Source organism: Girardinichthys multiradiatus, chromosome 3 (genome assembly GCF_021462225.1).
Source record: "Girardinichthys multiradiatus isolate DD_20200921_A chromosome 3, DD_fGirMul_XY1, whole genome shotgun sequence".
Taxonomy (NCBI): Eukaryota; Metazoa; Chordata; class Actinopteri; order Cyprinodontiformes; family Goodeidae; genus Girardinichthys; species Girardinichthys multiradiatus.
Window position 1 is genome coordinate 484,580 of NC_061796.1, and position 23,924 is coordinate 508,503.

The window sequence follows — 23,924 nt, forward strand, 5'->3', positions numbered from 1 at the left end:
GACAGAGTTCGAGTGGACCATGTTCTCCGCATCTATTGTTGATGTTGCTGCCCGTAGCTGCGGCCGTAAGGTCTGTGGTGTCTGTCACGGCAGCAATACCCGAACCCGGTGGTGGACACCAGCAGTAAGGGACGCTGTCAAGCTGAAGGAGTCCTATTGGCTGTGGTTGGCTTGTGGGACTCTTGAGGCGGCTGACGGGTACTGTGACCCCAAGCGTGCCACTGCCCGGGCTGTTGCAGAGGCAAAAACTGGGGCCTCGGAGGAGTTTGGTGAGGCCTTATACATATACTGCTCAAAAAAATAAAGGGAACACTCAAATAACACATCCTAAATCTGAATGAATGAAATATTCTCATTAAATAGTTGAATGTGCTGACAACAAAATCACACAAAAATCATCAATGGAAATCAAATTTATTAACCAATGGAGGCCTGGATTTGGAGTCACACACAAAATTAAAGTGGAAACCACACTACAGGCTGATACAACTTTGATGTAATGTCCTTAAAACAAGTCAAAATGAGGCTCGGTATTGTGTATGGCCTCCACGTGCCTGTATGACCTCCCTGCAACGCCTGGGCATGCTCCTGATGAGACGGCGGATGGTCTCCTGAGGGATCTCCTCCCAGACCTGGACTAAAGCATCCGCCAACTCCTGGATAGTCTGTGGTGCAACGTGATGGTGGATGGAGCGATACATGATGTCCCAGATGTGCTCAATCGGATTCAGGTCTGGGGAACGGGTGGGCCAGTCCATAGCTTCAATGTCTTCATCTTCCAGGAACTGCTGACACACTCCAGCCACATGAGGTCTAGCATTGTCCAGCATTAGGAGGAACCCAGGGCCAACCGCACCAGCATATGGTCTCACAAGGGGTCTGAAGATCTCATCTCGGTACCTAATGGCAGTCAGGCTACCTCTGGCTACCTGTGACATTTCTTTGGAGGGCCGTTCTGGTTCTGCAGAGTAGATTTGAGCCAGAAGACCTGAGAGGTCTGGGTGGTTGATACACTGATAACAAGTCTGTAATGTATTTTGGTGCTTAGCCATTCGGTGATTTATAGACTAACAGAAGTATTTTAAAGTCTATTCTCTGAGCTACAGGGAGCCAGTGTAGGGACTTTAGAACCGAGGTGATGTGCTCCACTTTCTTAGTTCTAGTGAGGACACGGGCAGCAGCGTTCTGGATCAACTGCAGCTGTCTGATCCACTTTTTAGGCAGACCTGTGAAGACACCATTGCAGTAATCAATTCTACTAAAGATGAACGCATGAATTAGTTTTTCAAGGTCCTGCTGAGACATTAGTCGTTTAATCCTGGAGATGTTCTTTAGGTGATAGAAGGCTGACCTTGTTACTACCTTTATGTGCCTCTGAAGGTTCAGGTCTGAGTCCATCACTACACCCAGGTTTCGAGCCTGACTGGTGGTTTCTAGCTGTATTAACTGAAGCTGTGTGCTAACTTTTAAACACTCTTCCTTTGGTCCAAAAATTATTACTTCAGTTTTGTTTGGATTCAGCTGAAGAACATTTTGGCACATCCAAGAATTGATTTCTTCAAAGCATTTACCCACCGCTTGAATGGGTTCATAGTCACCTGGTGACATCATAACGTATAGCGTTATGTGTGTCGCGTGCATAGTTGTGAGAACTTATGTTGTTGTTTAGGGGGAGCATGTAGATATTGAATAGGAGGGGCCCTAAGATGGACCCTTGGGGAACGCCACATGTGATTTTTGTGCTCTCTGATGTAAAGTTACCTACTGACACTAAAAAGTCCCTCTCCTTCAAGTAGGATTTAAACCAGTTGAGTGCTGTACCAGAAAGGCCGACCCAGTTTTCCAGGCGCTCTAATAAAATGGAGTGATCAACAGTGTCGAATGCTGCACTAAGGTCCAATAATACCAGCACTGTGGTTCTTCCACAGTCTGCATTTATACGGATGTCATTGAACACCTTGACAAGAGCAGTCTCTGTACTGTGGTGAGCACGGAAGTCTGACTGGAAGACATCGAAGCGGTTGGTCGTTGTTAGGAAGTTGTTTAACTGCTGAAACACAGCTTTTTCAATAATCTTACTGATGAAGGGGAGGTTTGATATAGGCCTGTAGTTCTGTAGTAGCAGCTTGTCCAAGTTGCTCTTTTTCAATAGAGGTTTGATAATTGCTGTTTTCAGGGCCTGGGGGAAAACACCTGACAAAAGGGACGTGTTTATTATTTGTGTTAAATCAGATGTTATTACAGGCAAAGCTTTCTTAAGGAAAGCTGTGGGTAAAAGATCGAGACAGCAGGAAGAAGAGCTTAGTTGCTGTACCATTTCTTCTAAGATTTTGCAGTTTATTTGGTGAAATTGGGAAATTTTGTCAAAATCAGTTCTAGTTGGAGACAATATTGGTATTGGAGTTGATGTGGATGTGCCGGCTGCCCCTCTGCTAAATTCTTTACTGAAAAAACCCAAAAGATCAAATTCATTGCAGGTCCTGGTAGAGTGGAGTTCAGATGCTACAGTTACAGGAGGGTTTGTTAACCGGTCAACCGTGGCAAATAATGCACCAGCATTGTTAATGTTTTTGCTGATGATCTCAGAAAAGAAAGATTCCCTTGCATTTTTCAGTTGTAGGTTATATCTGTATAGTCTTTCTTTATAGATCATATAGTGAACATGGAGTCCAGTCTTTCTCCGCCTGCGTTCAGCTTTTCGACACTCCTTTTTTTCACTTCTGACTGGTGGAGCACTTCTCCATGGAGACATTTTCTTCCCAGAAATGACTTTCACTTTAATTGGAGCAATTGAATCAATGATGTCTGAGATTTTAGAATGAAAGTTATCTACCAGCTCATCTACAGTGTTACAGGGCAAAGTGGAGGTAGAAGAGTAAATCTGGTTAAAGGTTTCTGCAGCACCGTCCTTAAAGATGCGTTTTCTTATCATGTCTCTTTGGCAAACTGAGTCATTGCAGATGATGCTTTCAAAAATAACAGAAAAGTGGTCAGATAGAGCAACATCAGTTACAGACACCTTGGAAATGTTTAGACCTTTAGTGATGATCAAGTCCAAAATATGTCCCTGTTTGTGCGTTTGCTGTTTAACATGTTGAGTCAAACCAACATTTCTAAGAGTGTCACATAGATCTATTGCACTTCTGTCGTCAGGATTGTCCATGTGAATGTTGAAGTCTCCCACAATAATTAAACAGTCATAGTCAACACATATCACAGATAAAAGCTCATTAAAATCACTGATAAAGTTTGTTTTGGACTTAGGAGGCCTGTAAATATTCAAGAACATTGTTCGGACCGAGCTCTTTACCTGGAGGGCCAAATATTCAAAGAGTCAAATTTGCCCAGAAATACTTTTTTACACTCTAATAAATCTTTAAACAAAGTGGCCACCCCTCCACCTTTTCTTTGTTGTCTGCTCTCACAAAGAAAATTGTAGTTTGGAGGCGTCGCCTCTATCAGAATGGGAGCTTCATTAAATTCATGTAACCATGTTTCTGTTAAAAACAGAACATCAAGATCGTGGTCAGTAATGAAGTCATTGATTAAAAATGATTTTCCTGACAGAGATCTAATGTTCAATAAAGCCACTTTATATGACTTAGTTGCTGATATTAACTCTGTGTTTGGTTGTACCTGACAGTTTCTGGCTTTTGTTGATTGTTTATTACTGTCTCTTATCCTTTTGGCTTTGTTCCTTCTGTCACGTATAAGCACAGAGATTTTACAACTATCTCCTATCCGGGGCCCAAGTTTTTTCTGAACATGTTCATTTCTGATAGAGTTACCACTGGGGCCCAGACTGTATCACAGAGAAGTGATTTGAAGGTCCTGATTAGGAGGAGATAGGTTAGGTGGTGGTGGGGCTCTGCGGCATTTGGAAGATGTTGGTTCGGTATCGGGGCCTCGGCCATGGTTGGTGCTCAATGGAGAAGATGTCAGAGCCATTTGGGTCCCAATCTTAAGAGCTCCTTTCATGTCATCAGAATCCAGTAAAGCAAAAAGCGGGCTCAGTGGAGAAATGGGAGAATTCTGTGCGGTCTGGGTCAGGGTCTGGGGTGAGGGGGGTATAAAGGGGGGGTCTACTTCTCCTGTGGATTTCGACGGGAAGACCTTTTGTGATGACCTCTCTTTCTCTGTGGTGTTCTGTGGTGGCACATGTTTTTTTCAACCACTTATTAATCATCATCATGAGAAACATCTTGATATTGAGACCTCCAACAATATTTAGAAGACGAGTTAAATCCTCCTTCAGTCCTTCTGATTTTTTCTTAGCCACGTCATCCATGGCTCCACAGTGTATAATAAGGTTTTCTAGAGACGGGCGTATTTCTGTGATTGCAAGAATATTCTCTGAGATATCAGAGACCACGTTACTGGTGCCAATCATAACTTCTGTGTTTTTCTTGTTCCAGAAGTTTTTAATCCCATCCACAGCTGTGTTACCCACTATTGGGGTTCTTGGTCCGGTGGGATGCTTTTTCTCTGGCAATTTAGGAGAAAACTGTTTAGAATGAAGGTTGTTCTCAAACCTTTTATTGTTCTCAGAAGATGGATCATTTTCCTGGTTTTCATTCTGTAGTGGAGCACATCTGTTTTGGAGGGAAATTCCATTATTTCCAGCTGTCTCACTTCTATCAGTTATTGTGACAGCAGCTCGCTGCCAAAGTCTCATTTTCCCAGGGGAAACGGGGGCATTTCTCTGTAATTCTGGCTATTCTAATTTACTTAATCGCGGAGATCTTCCAGTGAGTCGTCCACCTTGATTTTTTGGGCATGCCCATAAAACATGCCAGGGGGGTCTGCCGGTAGGTTTATTCTCAGTGTTCTGATTGCCGGCTGAGTTGTTGAGCTGGCTGTAACTGTTTGGGATCACAGGCAGAGTTGAATCATCGTTGTACCTCATATTCACCTCCACATTCACTTCTAGTTGATGGATTTTCATCTCCAAAACAGCCAATTTCTGTAAAGGTTTGTTGAAGTCCTCTGTGGTGAAGGGAGGCATTTTGTGCTGATTAGCTGGCGTCAGCTTGTCCTTCTTTCGAGTTCAATTATAAAAACTTCAAAATCCTTTAGAAAAGAAAAAAAAATCCTTGGGAATCGCTCCTAAGAACTAGTTTTAGTCAGAGATAAAACGTTAGGAGTAAAAGAATGCAAGCAACCAGGGAGCTTAGGAGAAAAGCGTCTGAGCAGGCAGAGAGGTAGAAGTAGATTTCCTCCATCACTAAAACATAAATTCCATTTCTACTATATTAGATAATCAAAACTGGTTTAAACTGTAGAAAAAGGTATATCTCGTTTGACGTAAATAGTAACACAGTGAAGTAATGACCTCTTTAAATATTACAGGTTAGTAGCCAGTTTGGCCTTTTGTCATTTAAGCTCCCAAACAGACTTTGGTTGCCTACAGTTTAACCTTTTGCAGTGCTTCTTGTGTTCCAGTCCTTTTTGAGAGGTTAAATGGCAGGAAATGTTTAGAACCCTGTAAGAACTTTAATCTTATGACATCAACATTATCATAAATAATCAACACTAACAGAATAACTGACCTGTTTCACAGGCCACATTTGTGTCTTTAAATCAGAATGTTAAATAGCTCACAGGGTCCCAGCACAGGCTGGAAAGCCATGAGATTTTATTTTTATATTTTCCAGGTCTGGATAAGTATGAGAAAAAAGAAAATATGAGCATGGAGAAATGTTTGTATTTCCAGACTTTATTCCCCCTTCTTTCTTTGCTAACCTTCTGTCATTCCTTCCTTCCTTCTTTTCTGTGCACCTTGTCCTCTCCCTTGTCTCCTTTCTTCTTTCATTTATTTCTTCCTTCTTTCCTCTCTCCTTATATCCCTACCTCTTTACCTTTTCCCCTCCTTGTAATGTCTTTTTCTTCTGTCCTTCCATTTTTGCTTTTTACCTCCACGGGGTCTTCCTTGTGACCTACCTTCGTTCTTTCCTTCCTTGCGTGTCCATCCTTTCTTTCAGTTCTTTTTCCACCTTCCATATTGAAAGTTTGCAAACTTCAGAAATATCTGACAGGAATTCCTGTTAAACTTTAGAATAATTTGTTTTTAAAAATAACCTTAGTAACCAAGAACTGTGGATAGTACAGTCTGGAAAAAAAATAGAATGGTTACTTTAGAGATGTGAAGGGAACCAGGGTTCAGATAAATGTCCATTGTTTGAAAGAATACTGCAAATTATTTATTCTTTTTTTTTTTCTAGAGCAACAGCTCAAACAAAGAAGGATTAACCCAAAAGGCAGAGTCTTCAGCAATGATTGAGGCAGCCAAATCCAAAATCCACCAGGTAGGAGCCCTGATCATTGTTTAATCACTACCCATTATTCAGGTAATATGGAGGACCAATCCTGCCATAATTATGAATAAATAAATGACTCAATAAAATAATTACTGGGCCAAAAAGTAGCTAGAAATATAAATTAGTGTGCCATTAAATGCAACAAAATAATAAAAAGAAGATATTTGTTCAATTATTGATCAATTAATCAGATATAAATATATATATTTCTATTTTAATCTGCTATTTTTATTTAAACCACTCATTTTCAAATCATATTTTTTTCTTGAACTCTATATTTTTCCAATACAAGTGGATTTCTTGCTGTTTTATTTTTCGTACCCCTTTTATGTATTTCAAATTTTTTACCAATCGAATATATTTAAAACATGTTTTTTTCCCTTAAAAATATATTATTTTTCAAATTATTTTATTGTCCTTTTATTTCTTAAGCACTGATATATTTTTCCCTCTAATATACTCCTGTTGTATTTTTTTTACCCAACGGAGTTTCCTGAGCCCATTTATTTCCATCTTTCTTTTTTACATTACTTGGTCGCTGTACTGTCTTTTCCTCCTCAATATGAGGAAGAAATGTAAATACGAACGGGGCGGGACTGAGACTGAGACAGGGTACGTCACCGCCTCAGCTTCTCTCCTATTGGCTGCGGTTAAGCCTCTAGGAAGTAGCTGCTGAGCCTCTGTCTGGTTCTAAAAAGGAGCTAGCAGAAATGGCTAACTAAGCTTCTGCCATGTTGCTGAAGATGTCAGGAGCATTGTTCATTAGGTGGCAGATAGTGCTGTTAGTCAGGATTGTTTACTGTATTATGTTGACTTTAACTGAGATAATACTTCAGTTTGCCGAAGAAGAGGAAGTCGTGTTTTTGGATGCGCTTTCTAAATAAAATCACTCAAGATGGACTTTTCACAGACTAGGGGAAACATACTACAAGAACTTCAACGTTAGATTAGCATGTTTAAACATTTGCAATGATACTTTATGACAAATATTAAAATATACATTTTTCAACAATAAATCCTAGTAAATATGGCCAATATTATTCAACATATTAACCTTTTTAAAGTAAATTGTCATTCAAGGATCAATGCTGTCATGATTAAGAGTTCAGTTTCTATAAATGTCACTATGTTTTATTTATATTTTTATGTGGCATTTTCTCATGTTGAGGAGGAAAGGACAATAGAGCGACCAAGTAAGATTGGAAATAAATGGGCTCAGGGAAATCCGTTGGGTAAAACAATACAAAAGGACTATATTAGAGAGGGAAAATATATCATTGCTTAAGAAATAAAAGGACAGTAAAATAATATAATAATATATAATAATATATTTTTAAGGAAACACAACATGTTTTAAATATATTTGAGTGGTAATAAATTTAAAATAAATAAAAGGGGTACGAAAATAAACCAGCAAGAAATCCACTTGTATTAAAGAAACAAGGGCAAAATATAGTTAAAAAATATATATATGATTTGAAAATGAGTGGTTTAAATTAAAATAATGGATTAAAATATAAATATATATATATTTATATCTGATTAATTGATCAATAGTTGAATAAATCTCTTCTTTTTATTATTTTGTTGCATTTAATGGCACACTAATTCATATTTCTAGCTACTTCTTGGCCCAGTAATTATTTTATTGAGTAATTTATTTATTTATGTATTTATTATTAATTATGGCAGGATCGGTCCTCCACTCCGTTTTGACCAATGTACCCGTTTCTTGCTTCTTTTCCAGTACAAAGTGAGAGCCTATATTCAGATGAAGTCATCCAAGGCCTGTAAAAGAGAGATCAAATCAGTGATGAACACAGCAGGGAATGTGAGTGTCCGTGTTGGTGCTGCAGCAGTAAACATCTAGCACATAGCTGAACTAAACGAAGAATTAATTATTCAAGATTATAGTGCTTAAATGCTGCGTTCCATTAACCTTGGAAGTCGGAACTGGGAAGTCGTAGTTTAAGTAATCTTCGAGTTGTAGCATTCCAGTTTCCTGCCTGTTTTTCTTTTTTTTCGTATTGCTAGCAACTGAGAGACGACTGTGCTCAGTGGAAAGAGTAGTCGTCTGTGCAATCAGAAAGTTGTGGGTTCGATTCCAGCTTCCTCCCATGGGCCCCAGGGCAAGGCACTTAACCTCATATTGCCTACTGATTTGCGTATTGGTGTATGTCTGTGCACTTTAGTGAGTTGGATTGGGTGAATGTAGCTCTAGTGTAAAGTGCTTTGAGTGGTCAGTATGACTGGAATAGTGCCATTGATGCCATTTATACCCACCCTTTGAAGCTGACGTGATTTTAGAAAGCTTTACCGTTAGGGTCACACAGGGTCATAGGGTGAAAGGAACCGGGAACAGACTCAGCACATGCGCAATAGCCGAAATAGAAACCACACGGAGAAGGAGCCCAGATGACAGTCAAAGGGCCAGCGGTGACAACGTTAGTGCTGGCGAGAACCCTGGCTTCTAGGAAGAGAAAAAACTGAGAGAGAACATAAAGTTAAAACCTGAAATAACGGCAAATAACGCAAAATTTGAGAGTAGTTTGAGAATGTAGCAGAGAGAGTGAAAGTGGTCATTATGTCCTCCAGCAACCTAAGCCTATAGCAGCATAACTGCAGAGTACAAATGGAACGCACCAAAGTCACACGGGAAGTTAAGCCAAAACAGAGCTACTGTATAAATGGTAAATGGGCTGAATTGAAACAGCGCTTTTTCAGTCACACCAACCACTCAACGCGCTTTACACTAGAACTGCATTCATCCAATCGCACTCACCAATGCACACACATTCATACACCGATACCCAGATCGTTAGGCAACTTGAGGTTGAGTGCCTTGCCCAGGGGCACATCTCAATACATGGCAGGAGGAAGCTAGAATCAATCTCAACCCTTGGACTCTTCATTGAGCAACAGTTGCCTCAAATATAGCTGTAGGATACTACACTAACAATTATGTGTTAATGTTCTACAACTAAAACTACATGTTTTTTTAATTTCTGATAGTAAAATTAGCTTCACTTGGACGGTTGATGATCACAAGTTATACGTCTCAGTTGTTTAACACTTGTATTTTTCAGTCTGCGCCCTCACTTTTCCTCAAGAGTAATTTTGAGTATCTGAGAGGGAACTACCGCAAAGCAGTTAAGTTGCTTAACAGCTCCAACATCGCTGAGCATTTTGGACCCATTAAAACAGGTAAGAGCTACTTACTGTCATAAACTTGTACTCAACATACACACATGTTTTAGCTTGATTTGAAGGGTTCATACAGGGGCTGGAAATTCATGCAAAAAACTCAAATTTATTGTTCTCATTTCAAAAATGTTTACATTCTACAGAAATGTTAAGTAAAAATAAAGCCTTAAATCTACAGTTGACTTCATAATAAGTTCTTGATAGATTTGTTAGTTTTGGATCTAAATAAGTGTAGTTTTAGCTTTCTAAAGAAGACAATCCTATTTTAGTAACTTTCAGATTTTGTGTGTCTTTAAAGTAAAAAAAATTTTTTGGGGGGGAAAGGGTCAATAACTTGACATACTGCCTGTGCGGAAATATGTTGGCTATACATCTTACATTTGGAACAAAGTGAAGTTAAATTGTTTTGTCATGGTTTGAACCAAATGCATCTCTACTCTGAAATATCATGGGCTTTGCCTGTGTCTTTGAAATCTTTTTTGCTTGTTGTCACATTGCTCACCTGATCTGTTTCATTCAGGTGAATGTGTTCGATGTATGTTCTGGAACAATCTGGGCTGCATTCACTTTGCAATGGGTAAAAACAACCTAGGAATTTTCTACTTCAAAAAGGCACTGCAGGAGAATGATCACACATGTGCACAACTGGGAGATGGGAGGAACAATCAGTGTAAGTTACAGAATCTAGGCTGTTTCCTCTAGACTTGACGTTTTCCATGCCGAGTATGATGGATTAAAAATCTTTGAATGAAGGATTGCATCTGTTGTAGTTTTGCCATGGTAACACTTGACTGTGAATTCTTTAAATGTTCCAAAGAAATAATTTTATCTTTTAAGGTAAGGTAAGTTTTTTTATATAGCGCTTTTCAGTAACGAGACACTCAAAGCGCTTTACAATCACATTTATAGAATTGAACTAAAATATAACTAATTTAGTATATAACATAACTACTGTGAGTTCACTTTTGTTTCTTTCTACAGGTAAAAAGCTCACGGGCATTCCTTTTTGTGCTCTACTGTCCAACAAGCGCTATGAGCTTTTGTATAACTGTGGTGTTCAGCTGCTGCATGCTGCCAGACCGCTGGCAGCATTTGAGTGTCTAATGGAGGCTGTGCAGGTTTACCACTCGAACCCTCGGCTGTGGCTGCGCCTAGCAGAATGCTGCATCTCTGCTAACAAAGGGGTACGGCACTTTGTTTTATATCAGGGGTCTTCAATTCCAGTCCTCGAAAGCTACTAGCATGCAGCTTTAGATGCATCCCTGCTCTAACACGGTTGAACCAAATAAACAGCTTGTTACCAGGCATTTGCCAAACTTGATGCCATGCTGAAGAGGTAGCTGTATTAAAGCAGGGATGTATCTAAAACGTTGCAGGACAGTAGTTCTCGAGGACTGGAGTTGGAGACCCCTGTTTTCTAGTTAAGTATTTTAGAATTCTGCCTTCAGCAGTTTTCTTTGTGTTACCTTCTTTTAAGGTCTATCAAAGTAAAGTAGTAAAGTCTTTAGAGAATCAGGTTGGAATTCTCCCTTCCAAATCATGCTTAGTTACATCGAGCACAACCTAAAATGGAAGCAAATTTAGATTTTTGAAAACTCAAATTTCCAGACACTTCGGACAAAAACTAAATAGCGTTAATATTAAGTCTTTTTTTGTTGTTGTATTTGTTGTTCAAGCCCTTCCCCATCAAACAACTTAATAAACGCATGAACTTAGAATGGTGCATGAGCTTGATCAATGTTTTTTTGATACACCGGTTTCTCTTCGGACGTGGAAGACTGAAGCGACTGGTGAAAATGGAGTAGCTAAGTCAAATTTTGCATTTCCTTTAGGATTTATCTTGACCCCTGCAACAATGTACTTCATACAACCTAACTTGGGATTTTAACTAGATAGAAGCTACGTTTATACTTTTAAATAAAGAATTTATTACAACAGGGTAACATGAGTGAAATGTTCTGTTGTCTGTTAATATTTCCAGGGGTCAGAGCAGGAAAGCAAAAGTTTACCCTGTAAAAAAGGAATAGTCCAGTCTGTAATTGGGACAGGATATCATCGCAAGATTGTCCTGGCGTCACAATCTTCACAGAACACTAACTACAGGTCAGTAAGACATCCAGAAGCTGCATCCTGCAACTCTGAACCCCAAATGTAAAGTTTCATCTCAGATTTGAGATGTTCACATTTCCTGTTCAGCAGAGGACACCTGTCAGTGGGGAACACCAAGGGATGAATGCAGTTAAAATTTAATCTTAAACATTTCATCTCTGCAAACCCTATAATCCCATCATTCTCATGTCAGTACCTAAAGCATTAAGCTACTGTTCGTATGTATTTTGTCTGTCTGTATGAAAATATCACTAAATGTCCATACATATTTCACTCTTTATATAAAATCTGACAATTAGGACACATTGATTTTAGGTGATAAGACATGCTTGCTTTACGCTCTGCTGCTGTCTTTGTTTAGTGAAGGCCAGTCAGCAGCTATCCCTGTAGCAAGTATGGAATTTGCTGCCATCTGCCTGAGGAATGCTCTCCTGCTGCTGCCTGAACACCAGCAGCAGGACATCAGGGCTGAGAATGGTTCCAAGAACTCCAGTCTGTCAGGAAGCACCGAGAGCGGTAGTGAGAACAGTGATCCTTGCAGGTCAGAATAACCTCTCCTTTCCATTACATCTGTATGTGTATGGGCAATAACCTACTGAGCCTTCATAAGATAATATGCACTTATTTGTCATAGTACTGCCAGTTTTACTCACTCTTTTTATGACACTTTAGTAGGCCTGTACCAACCTGAACCATACTCACTATAACCTATAAATCTGCACACATATGAAGAGCAACAACTATTCTTAACTTAATAATACTGAAAGATATTTAGGATATTTTTTTAACCTTGTGTAAAAGTTAACTTATTTGCATATGGTAGATATGAAGATGGAACACAATATCTAGGTTATCTCAGCTTTTTGGGTGTTTTTCTGCATTTACACATAAATTTGAGCTTTACATAAGGAGCAAAGAGGTGCAAATTCTCATAAATAAGGGCAAAGGTCTGGCATTGAAGTAAGACGTTTATTTGAAGTCTAAATGAACTTGTGACCCTGTGGTCACATGCATGCTCAGTATGAGGGATTGCTGCAAAGTCAACAACACAATGCAAGTAACTGTCCACTTTCAATAAAATCTTGTCCAGGAGGAGTGAATGCTGCAAGTCAGTGACCCAGTGCAATCTGCTGGATTTCCTTAGATATACATTTTTTTAACCAATTTGAATAATAAACTAAACTTGACTGCACTGTTTGATAACTAGGATCTATTAGGAATGTATTGACCTTTTTAATTTGTCTGTATGACTAGATTGAATTTAGTTTTTTTGTAAAGTGCCATAAGACGATATTTGTTGTAAATTGGCACTAAATAAATAAACTGAACTGAATTGAATTATCGACCTATGTCTAAATGATTTCTATGTGTAGCTTTAACATTGAAATTATGGAGAATTACAACTGAAAAAACAAAGTCTCTATAACAATATTGTTTTGTTTTTTTCTCAATAGAATCGTGGTATTGAGTGCAGTATGTAGTCAGAGAAACAGATGAACCTAAAGTAAATCAACAGTCCACCTGCCAAGGTTAAGATAGTGATGCATACAGCCAAAAAAGCTAAAGTTGCTTCGGGACTAGTCTCTAAATGTTAGCTGTTTCTCAAGACGTTCTCTTTCAAAATAATAAACATTCTTTACAGTTCTTTATAAAACACCATTCTACAACATAAATAATTTCAAGGCTTTTTGTAAAAGAAACAAAACTTACCTTTAAAAACTTTCGAATTTTGTGCTTTATTCAAATGTAGGCACACACACAATACAACATGCAGATTTCTTTTGTGCTCAAGTGATCATTCATTTCCACATTTGGGATTATTAAAAATACTCCACTGTGATGTTCTTTAGGGTTTGGTGGTGCTGTTGAGTTTGACATGATTGGATGAGATGGATATGTGCTACGATTAATTTCTCTTCTATTTTGCAGTGGAAAAAGTCAGGAAGCTGATAAGTTTTTTTCTGCATCTCCATCATCTCCAGTCAGAAAACAGGAGGTAGAAAACCTCAGGTAATGGCGCTAACCCATTAATTATGTTTTAGTACCTCGTTTGCTTCACTCTAACGTGTAACCATTATTGATGTATAGGTGTTCCATCTTGGCTTGTAGTGCCTATGTGGCACTGGCACTGGGAGACAACTTGATGGCTCTGCACCATGCTGAGAAACTTCTTCATCAAACCAAGGTGTCTGGGTCCCTCAAGTAAGTAACTGTTTAGTAGTGTTAATGTATACCAGGCAGTTAAGAAACCTACAAGTTTTCATCTGGAATAAAGCTGTCAAGATATTGAAGAAATTATTTCAATACTATTTGGACAACAATTCTGAATTAGAAAGCACAACTTTTACAGCGATGTTTTGTGACAACGTTTGGGATAAGTCAAAATATTTGCAGCAATCAGGCTAAAACTCCAAAGTGTTCTGTCTTGGTTTATTTTTCAATCCTTAGAATTTTATTAGCAATCCAGTCCTTGTTTTCAGGTATGACTCAGACATTTTGTTGCAGCCCAGCAGAATGCAATTACCACTGCAGACATATTTGATAAAATGTGAGAAAAGTGGGCGCAGCGGTGGCATGCGGTAAAATGCGCAACCCATATTCAGAGGCTTCAGTCCTCAACACAGCTGTCGCCAGTTCAACTCCCAACCCAGGTGACCTTTGCTGCATGTCATCCCCCTTTCTCCATCCCTTTCCTGTCAGCTTACTGTCAAAAATGGCCAATGACTTTACAATAACTCTATGGTAACAGTGGACAATTAATTGCATCGAGTAATTAACTTTACAAAAATCTAAAATCTTAAGCAAGCTTTTTACAACAGTAAAAAGGAGTGACTCCCATTTAACAGGAAGAAACCTCCAGCAAAATCCAGCTCAGTAATGATTGTGATAGTACTACAAGGACACTGAACAGCTCATACTTGTATTCGTCGTCTACCGCTTATCTGGGACCTGGACTACAGGAGGCATCAGTCTTAGCATAGATGCCCAGACTTCCCTCTCCACCAATACCTCCTTCAGCTCCTCTGAGGGAAGCCCAATGCGTTCCCAGGCTAGCTAAGAGACATAGTCTTTCCATCGTGTCCTGGGCCTCCTCCCATTTTGATGTGCCTGGAGCACCTCCCAAGGGAGGCACCTAGGTGCCATACCAAACACATGCTCAAGCCACCTCAGTTGACTCCTCTCAATGTGGAGGAGCAGCGATTCTACTCCAAGCTCCTTCTGGATGGCAGAGTACCTCACCCTATCTCTAAAGGAATTGCCTGGCCACCCTGCGGAGGAAGCTCATTTCAGCCACTTGTTTCCAGGATCTAGTTCTTTCGGTCATAACCCAATGCCCGTAGGGAAGGCTAGGAACATAGACAGACCGGCAAGTGAAGAGCTTTGCCTTTCTACTCAGCTCTCTCTTCACCACAACAGACAAATGCAGTGTATGGGTTGCTACTACCCTCCAACCCGGAGAGGGCAAGTCACTCTTTCCAGTCAATAACCATGGCCTAAGACTTGGATGGTTCAAACCCTTTATTGCTTTAAAAAAGCAAAGCAATAAAACAACTGCATGAAAATTATACACAGAGTAAAATGGTACAATACAATTCACAGAGTATGATTTTTGAACAGGTATGTTTTTAGCCTGGATTTGAACAGAGGAGTCGGCGAGTAGAGTGGCTAAAACAAAGCAGACAGACAGTCAAAAATACTGGTCCAGTAATACTTTCTATCCCTAAAAAAAATTCTTAATGTAGTAGTACCTCTTTTACTATTGCTTTGTCTTTAAAAGAAACACAGCTAAAAACAGTGGCTCAGTCTCTGTTACTAATGGAACCAAGACAAATGTGGCTAAAGAATGTATATTTTAAGTGACCACTGCAAACTGCAAATGTTTGGTCCTAAAGAGGGAAAAGAGGAAAACTCCAAACTCCTGTTGTGGTTGGGCTGCAGTCAACCACCAGAACAAAATCATCAACTTCTGAAGAGGATTAAAAGCTTGGAGCATAGCAGGTATATTATGTAGTCTGCCCATTCCCTCAGCAGTTCCGATGTCTTGAGGCGACTGTGGCTCAGTAGGTAGAGTAGCCGTCTTGCAATCAGAAGGTTGTGGGTTCAATTCCAGCTTCCTCCTGCCTATGTCATATGTCAATGTGCCACTTAACCTCAAGTTGTGTATCGGTGGATGAATGTGTCAGCGTTAGTGAGTGTGATTGGGTGAATGTGCTCTGCATGACTGGAAAAGCGCTATATAAGTTCAGTCTACATTCCTAATCCGTAAAGTTGCTGCTATGTGATTGTCTGATTCGCTATTTGTGTTAACAAGCAATTGAAGGGGTGCCTAATAATAGTGATTAAATATTTTACAGTCTGTGTTGTATTTCTTGTATTTAGGTTCCTGGGTCATCTGTATGCTGCTGAAGCCCTCATTTCATTGGATAGAATATCAGATGCAATCACTCACCTCAACCCAGAAAACATCAGTGACGTGTCATCGGGGGTGCTCTCCAGCGAGCAGGATCAAGGTGGGTCGCGTTTCACACTTCAATGAACTAATCTGTATTTTTTTTTAATATATATATAAGTACCTAGTTTGATTTTTCCAACAGGACATGAAAAGGGAGACGAGCCTATCGAGCCCTGTAAGTTGTCATTCCAGTGTAAAATCCCAACACATTTGCCCAATTAATAAAGTACTCCTATTTGTTGCAAACAAATGGAAATTAATAAATTAACGTAAATAGAAAGTGACTTGGTTCCTGTGTATGCAGCAGCAAAGAAGATCCCATTGTGTTACCCCAGCAGTGTGACAACAGCTCGAGCAATGATGCTCTTCAACCTGGGTAGTGCCTACTGTTTAAGAAGCGAGTATGACAAGGCTCGCAAATGCCTGCATCAGGTAGGTGCCCAGTATCCTGAATAACTTTAGCTTACAGCAGCTTATTCACATAAAATGTTGCTATACCAACAAATGCAACAGCAACATCATGATAAAATTTGAAAATGCAGTACAACAGCAGCAGGCTTCACTTAAATTGTTACTATTTCTGCTCTATTTCTTCTTTTTGTTTGTACGGTTCGATTCCGTTTCAAGGAAACATATCGTGAAACAAGGGCTTCTTTAACAGGGGAAAAACATTATTTTTACACTACTAGTCAAAAAGTTTGGACACACCTTTGTCATTGGCTTTTCTTTATTTTTATACTTTCTACATTGTAGATACATAATAATGACATCAACACTATCAAGCAAAAGTATTTAGAATTATCTAGCAAAGGGCGCGGCGCTGGTGGTGTAGGGGTTAGCGCGGAACAACATATAGAGGCTATAGTCCTTGAAGCGGCCATCCCGGGTTCAAGTCCCGGACCTGGCGACCTTTGGCGAATGTCTCCCCCTCTCTTTGCCCCTCCTTCCTGTCAAAAATACAGGCCGAAAAAATTCTTCAAATAAAATAAATAAAAAAGAATTATGTAGCAAACTGAAATTTGTGAATTAACTTAAAACATCTTTTATATTTTGCATTCTTCAAAGTAGCCCCTCTTTGCTTTGATTACTGTTTTTCTCACTCTTGGCATTCTGACGATAAGCTTCACCTAAAATGGTTTTCCAACAGTCTACCTCTGAAAACAGGAGTTCTCAGAGGTAGGAATAGAAATAATAACAAACGACTGAACAAGAAGGTGTGTCCAGTTTTGACTAGTAGTGGTATATATGTATTTATACACACAAATTACAGTTCAGTTCATTACAAATAAACATTAATAATTTTTTTCTGACAATAATTAGATTTTCTAGTTATGTTCCCGTATAAAACTGACTTTAGATTTGGTTTGATTTTTTTCAATGAATAAAATGATCATAAATGAATAAAACAACTCAGAAATTTTATCTGTGGTTAAGGAATTTTTGAATAAGTATAAGTCATTTAACAAAAAATGTGCATCAAAAAAAAGATTTCTCAGAAATTAATTCCAGATAAATCATATTCTATTTACTGTCTGTTCTCTTCATTTACAGTAAATGTTGTAGTTAGATGCCAAAATGGTCCAGAAATGTGTGACATGTTACAATAGTTGAATATAGGAAAAGCCAAATTGGAAAATTGAATCAAGGTACTGAGATCCTTACCTTGAGAATTTTTATGATATGCAATTCTGGATTTACTGTGAATCTAAGATAAAGGATTATGCACGTTGTCTTGGTACCACAACATAAGAAACATAACAAAAGTTAAACATCCCGATTTCACTCCATGCCATGTAAAATTTGTCTAGCTATAAAACATTATCAGATAAACAGTGTAGTAGCACATAATCTACGCTAAAAAATGTCACTGTTGCTTTAAAGGCACATTTTACTGACATGTTGAAATATTTTTCTATCAACTGTGTTCTTGTTTGTCTCCATCAGGCTGCATCTGTGATGGACTCCAAGGAGATTCCACCTGAAGCTATCCTGCTGGGGGTGTACCTCGAGCTACAAAATGGTTTGTTTTTTAAAACTGTCTGAATCTGTACACAATCAGGCTTTCTCAAAGTTCAAGGATAGAGGTCAGCATGTTGCAGTCGTTTGCCTTTTTGCAAGTTATTCTTTTCTAAACTTTTCTACTTCATGTTTTTTGCTCAAACATTACACTTTTAAAAGATTTTTCCTTCAAGTTTTCTATGCTGTGCAGCTTGGAAGGATTTTTGATGTGACATTGTTTAGCTGAAGTTTTTTTCAATAACCGATGTGGACCGATGTGCTTTATTTGAAGTACGTGCATAAAGTGGTAGGTCAGTTTGAATTTTGGCTCATACGAGCTTCCATACAAGTGCATAAACAACCATGGTTGATTTCTCTTTAACCTCCTGCTTCGCTCTCCAGGCTTGTTTATAAAATACCTCCCAGCCCCTCCACCAAAACCGCAGGGGGACCGCTGATGTTTCTTTGTGTTCTCCCCGTACCTGCTCCTTGTGTATGCATCTGTGTGGCACAGCCTTACATCCAGACTTAAATGAGAATCACAGGCTTTAAACACAAAGGGGATCCATTCATTCATCCATTGTCTTCCGCTTATCCGGGGTCGGGACGCGGGGGCAGCATCCTAAGCAGAGAGACCCAGACTTCCCTCTCCCCAGCCACTTGGGCCAGCTTGTTCGGGGGCTCACCCTATCTCTAAGGGAGAGCCTAGACACCCTGCGGAGGAAACTCATTTCGACCACTTGTATCCGTGATCTTGTTCGTTCGGTCATGACCCAAAGCTCATGACACAAAGGGGATAAGGTTGATAAAAGTCTAGACAGAAAATGAACTAAACTCATTCTTCATTAAGATAATTTCAAGATCCTCATCTCTGTCTTGACATGGAGTTGAAGTTGAGGATGTCATCATGCACGTGCTTCATTAAACCCACTGTCACCTTTCCAAAGCAAGGAAGCAACATTTTCATGTTCTTTCATTGTTTTTCAAAAAAATTCATCCCAATTTACTATGTCAAAATTCAAGATGCGTGCTTACGCCGCCACAGTCACCTGGATCAATGACTACCTGACAGAGCACAGCTATGAGACTGAAGGTTGTGTGTCTGACCAGGTGGTGAGCAGCTCAGGGGGACTGTATTTGTACCATTTCTTTTCACGCTGTACAACCTCATACTTTCAGTGCAAGTCAGACTCTTGTCATCTTCAGAAAAAATCAGATCATTTTGCAGTTGTTCAGAGATGGACAAGAAGTTAAGTAAGAGAACTTGCAGACCACATGGCATGGTGCGGGAACAATAATCTCATTTTGAATAATAATAAGAAAAGAAGGGGTTGGATAGTGGGCGGAATCGGACTCCAACTCCACCCTCATATCGTTTTGATTGAATGGTCCTCCTCTTTCCCTCCAAATGTCCAGTTTTACTTCCGCAGTGAAGTTAATTTTGAGTTGCATATTCGACAGACATGCCATGTGCTATCACGGAGATGGTGGTTAGCGAGACTCCGTGTACTCGCTCCTGAATACGTTGCTTTGCTTAGGGACTGTCAACAAATTCCAGTTGATTGAAACACGTAAACAAGAAGCTCCCCCAAGAATCCAAAGCTTCTAGGTGACCCAAACACTGAGAATCAAAACTGAACTGTGTTCCTGTGCTGGACTAATGAGACACACCAGATCTCATTGATCTTCATTGAGCTCCTGTTTTAAATTATTATCTTTTTGGAATGTATTAAACTTTCTTCAATAGTGTCTAGGTCATGTAACCAAAGGACTTTGAATCAATGCTGAATTGTGTTACTATACTGGACTAATGTGACACACTAGTTTCTATTAGTTTAGATTTTTCCTTCATATTTATTTTTTTCAGTATTCTACTAAAAACTGATCATATTTCCAACAGCTTTCAGTGTGGCTAAAATAAAAATTATGAAATAGGGCTTCCCATTAATGTGTCGCTTTTTTTTGTGCTGACTATTTTTCTACATAATCAATTTGTCTCTTTGCAGATTTACTCATGGAGTTGTCTACTATGGGATGTTTTTGACCAATCGTGTCAATTTGTAGCCACCCTTGAAACATGTTGTTACATCTTAGACAACCAATGAGTTAAACAAATTTTCTAGATCGATTGGGAGAGCAGTAGCCAAACCAAATGGAAACAGAGTTTAAATTTTCTTAAAATAAATAATACATTGAATCATTAGTTACACAAACTTTTATATTAGATTTGAGCAGTTCTATTAATTATAGTGCTGTGGAAACATATTTATATGTTTCTCCACTCTCCATGTGCAGAGCAGAGCAATGACCAGAAACTGCTACTGAGGGTTTTCTTTTTATGTTAAACTGTGCTAATCAGAGACAAAGAGGTATGGGAAAAATGCTATAGGAATAAGTATATAAACGACTTATCAAGAGAAAGGTGGTCTGTTGTAGAACAGTATGGGAGGAATGGGAGGATTTACATGATTCAATACTATTTTGTCTACGTCTGCTCATATCATTTCATATCAAGTTCTTTCCTATAAAAAGTACTCCTGGATCAGTGCTCCTGTGTTCTTTTTTTGTGTCTCTGCTCTGTTCTCTCAAACCCCCAGTCGGTTGTGGCAGATGGCCGCTCACACTGAGCCTGGTTCTGGTTCTGCTGGAGGTTTCTTCCTGTTAAAAGGGAGTTTTCCTCTCCACTGTCGCTACATGCATTCTGATGCCTGGTTGGTACTTTTAGTGATGCTATTGCAAACACCCCATAATGTAGGTATTTTTACAGTCCAGGCATAGTATGGCTTTTTTATATTTCCTTTTCCTCCTCTGTTTTGGTAAACATCTGATTGTTCTATAGTACTGTCCAAATGTTTTAGGCAAGTGTGAAAAAATGCTGTAAACAGAGAATTCAGAAATATAAATGCTTTCAAAAATATAAATGATTGTTTATTTTTATCATTGCTAAGTGAGCGAACCCAAACATACAGCCAAATTCATTAAGAACTATCTTCAGCGTAAAGAAGTACAAGACTTACTGGAATTGATGGTCTGGCCCCACAGAGCCCCGATCTCAGCATCATGGAGTGTGTCTGGAATTACATGAAGAGACAGAAGGATGTGAGAAAGCCAACATCCACAGAAGATCTGTGGTTAGTTTCCCAAGATGTGTGAAACAACCTACCAGCCGAGTTCCTTCAAAAACTGTGTGCAAGTGTACCTAGAAGAATTGATGCTGTTTTGAAGGCAAAGGGTGGTCACACCAAATACTGATTTTATTTAGATGTCTTTTGTTCATTCGCTGCATTCAAAATAAATCATTAACACTTCCATTTTTGAAAGCATTCTTTGTTTACAGCATTTTTTCACACTTGCTTAAAACTTTTGCACGGTACTGTACATCAACAGTTTCTAACCATTTACTGTACAGCACAGATCTTTGCAATTGCACAATTTAAAAAGGAAAAAGGACCATAGAAGTACAGGGGTTGGACAATGAAACTGAAACACCTGGTTTTAGACCACAATAATTTATTAGTATGGTGTAGGGCCTCCTTTTGCGGCCAATACAGCGTCAATTTGTCTTGGGTATGACATATACAAGTCCTGCACAGTGGTCAGAGGGATTTTAAGCCATTCTTCTTGCAGGATAGTGGCCAGGTCACTACGTGATACTAGTGGAGGAAAACGTTTCCTGACTCGCTCCTCCAAAACACCCCAAAGTGGCTCAATAATATTTAGATCTGGTGACTGTGCAGGCCATGGGAGATGTTCAACTTCACTTTCATGTTCATCAAACCAATCTTTCACCAGTCTTGCTGTGTGTATTGGTGCATTGTCATCCTGATACACGGCACCGCCTTCAGGATACAATGTTTGAACCATTGGATGCACATGGTCCTCAAGAATGGTTCGGTAGTCCTTGGCAGTGACGCCATGATATGGCAGCCCGAACCATCACTGATCCACCCCCATGCTTCACTCTGGGCATGCAACAGTCTGGGTGGTACGCTTCTTTGGGGCTTCTCCACACCATAACTCTCCCGGATGTGGGGAAAACAGTAAAGGTGGACTCATCAGAGAACAATACATGTTTCACATTGTCCACAGCCCAAGATTTGTGCTCCTTGCACCATTGAAACCGACATTTGGCATTGGCATGAGTGACCAAAGGTTTGGTTATAGCAGCCCGGCGTGTATATTGACCCTGTGGAGCTCCTGACGGACAGTTCTGGTGGAAACAGGAGAGTTGAGGTGGACATTTAATTCTGCCGTGATTTGGGCAGCCGTGGTTTTATGTTTTTTGGATACAATCCGGGTTAGCACCCGAACATCCCTTTCAGACAGCTTCATCTTGCGTCCACAGTTAATCCTGTTGGATGTGGTTCGTCCTTCTTGGTGGTATGCTGACATTACCCTGGATACCGTGGCTCTTGATACATCACAAAGACTTGCTGTCATGGTCACAGATGCGCCAGCAAGACGTGCACCAACAATTTGTCCTCTTTTGAACTCTGGTATGTCACCCATAATGTTGTGTGCATTTCAATATTTTGAGCAAAACTGTGCTCTTACCCTGCTAATTGAACCTTCACACTCTGCTCTTACTGGTGCAATGTGCAATCAAAGAAGACTGGCTACCAGGCTGGTCCAATTTAGCCATGAAACCTCCCACACTAAAATGACAGGTGTTTCAGTTTCAGTGTCCAACCCCTGTAGTTTTCTATTGTCGGGACTTTATTTGTAAATCCTGTTTTTTATTGGATTTACCTACTGTCTCTATTTACTGTGAGTCCATCAATTCTTGTCATTTCTTCTCAGGGAACACTCAGCTGGCTCTACAGATTATCAAGAGGAACCAGCTGTTGCCCACAACAGTTCACAGGTCCTCCCCAGACTCTCGGAAGAAACCTTCCCAATCATTCCAGTCTGTCCAGCCCATCTACTTGCCCTCATCCTTCACACAAGTTCAACGTAAATAAATCTCTGCAGTGATTTCAACTTCCTCTAGTTACCAAATAGCCAACCTTAATACTTATAAAGTTTCAGGAACTGGGTAACCTGCCGCCATTGTGACGTCCAGTAACGGAGACCAGTTTGATTTTTGTCTCAATTTGACTGAGGAATTTGTGCTATTTGAAAAATGAAAATAAATTTATATACAGTATGTTTTGTGGACTTTAAATATTTATTTAATTGTTGCCAAGTCATTTATGTTGTAAAAATGGCCTCATATTTGAACCTCTCTTTAGCCTCAAACACTTTGACAGATATTTTCTACTGCCTCACAGTGCAAAAACATTTTAAATGCAAAATGTTACAGAGCATGTGTAATGGACTGTCAACTCTCCCAATGACTGCATGACCACCTCATGCAGTCATTGGGAGTCAAGCTCCCTCACCACCCTGCATGGATAACTGGTTTTAGACAATGGATGAATATTTTAGAGGCATCATCTTTTCCAGTGTTACTACACAGTCTGGAAAAATGTGGAGTTTGATTTCAGTGTTTTCCAGGTTGTAAAAGTATTGAATAAGAAGTATGGAAGAATATTAGTTTTTCCAGAATTTAATACATATCCCGTTGTTAAAACATTGTGTCCTTGCTTTTTTCTCTCCTTCATTCGTTCCTTGTTTCTTGCTCCCTTATTCTTTGTCACGTCCCCATTTCTTTCCATCCTCGTCTTCTCTTCCTTGGTCCTGTCCTTCCATTCTTGTTTCCTACCACCTGTCATTTATTTTTATTTTCTTCCTTATGTTCTTTCTTTCTTCCTTCCTTCATTTATACCTCCCTCCCTCGTGACCCTTCCTACTTGTGTCCTCCACCCTCCTTGCAATTCTGCCTCCCTTTATTTGTTCTTCCT

At 39.5% G+C, this 23,924-nt stretch overlaps 1 protein-coding gene across 2 annotated transcripts in view; it reads left to right on the plus strand.

Moving 5' to 3' along the window:
* Positions 1–23,227, plus strand: part of cnot10 (CCR4-NOT transcription complex, subunit 10) — a 34,816-nt gene extending 11,589 nt beyond the window's left edge. Inside the window, exons 6-19 of one of the 2 annotated variants that reach the window (XM_047361736.1) lie at positions 6,222–6,305; positions 8,065–8,148; positions 9,404–9,521; positions 10,042–10,191; positions 10,503–10,705; positions 11,503–11,624; positions 11,992–12,171; positions 13,560–13,640; positions 13,719–13,832; positions 16,011–16,141; positions 16,226–16,258; positions 16,388–16,515; positions 18,028–18,103; positions 22,882–23,227. In XM_047361736.1, coding sequence (XP_047217692.1) covers positions 6,222–6,305; positions 8,065–8,148; positions 9,404–9,521; positions 10,042–10,191; positions 10,503–10,705; positions 11,503–11,624; positions 11,992–12,171; positions 13,560–13,640; positions 13,719–13,832; positions 16,011–16,141; positions 16,226–16,258; positions 16,388–16,515; positions 18,028–18,103; positions 22,882–23,042 — 1,665 coding nt within the window. In that variant the 3' untranslated portion in view covers positions 23,043–23,227. The remainder of the gene's footprint in view (positions 1–6,221; positions 6,306–8,064; positions 8,149–9,403; positions 9,522–10,041; positions 10,192–10,502; positions 10,706–11,502; positions 11,625–11,991; positions 12,172–13,559; positions 13,641–13,718; positions 13,833–16,010; positions 16,142–16,225; positions 16,259–16,387; positions 16,516–18,027; positions 18,104–22,881) is intronic. The other variant, XM_047361737.1, reaches the window with a different exon arrangement.
* Positions 23,228–23,924: the final 697 nt, after the last annotated feature.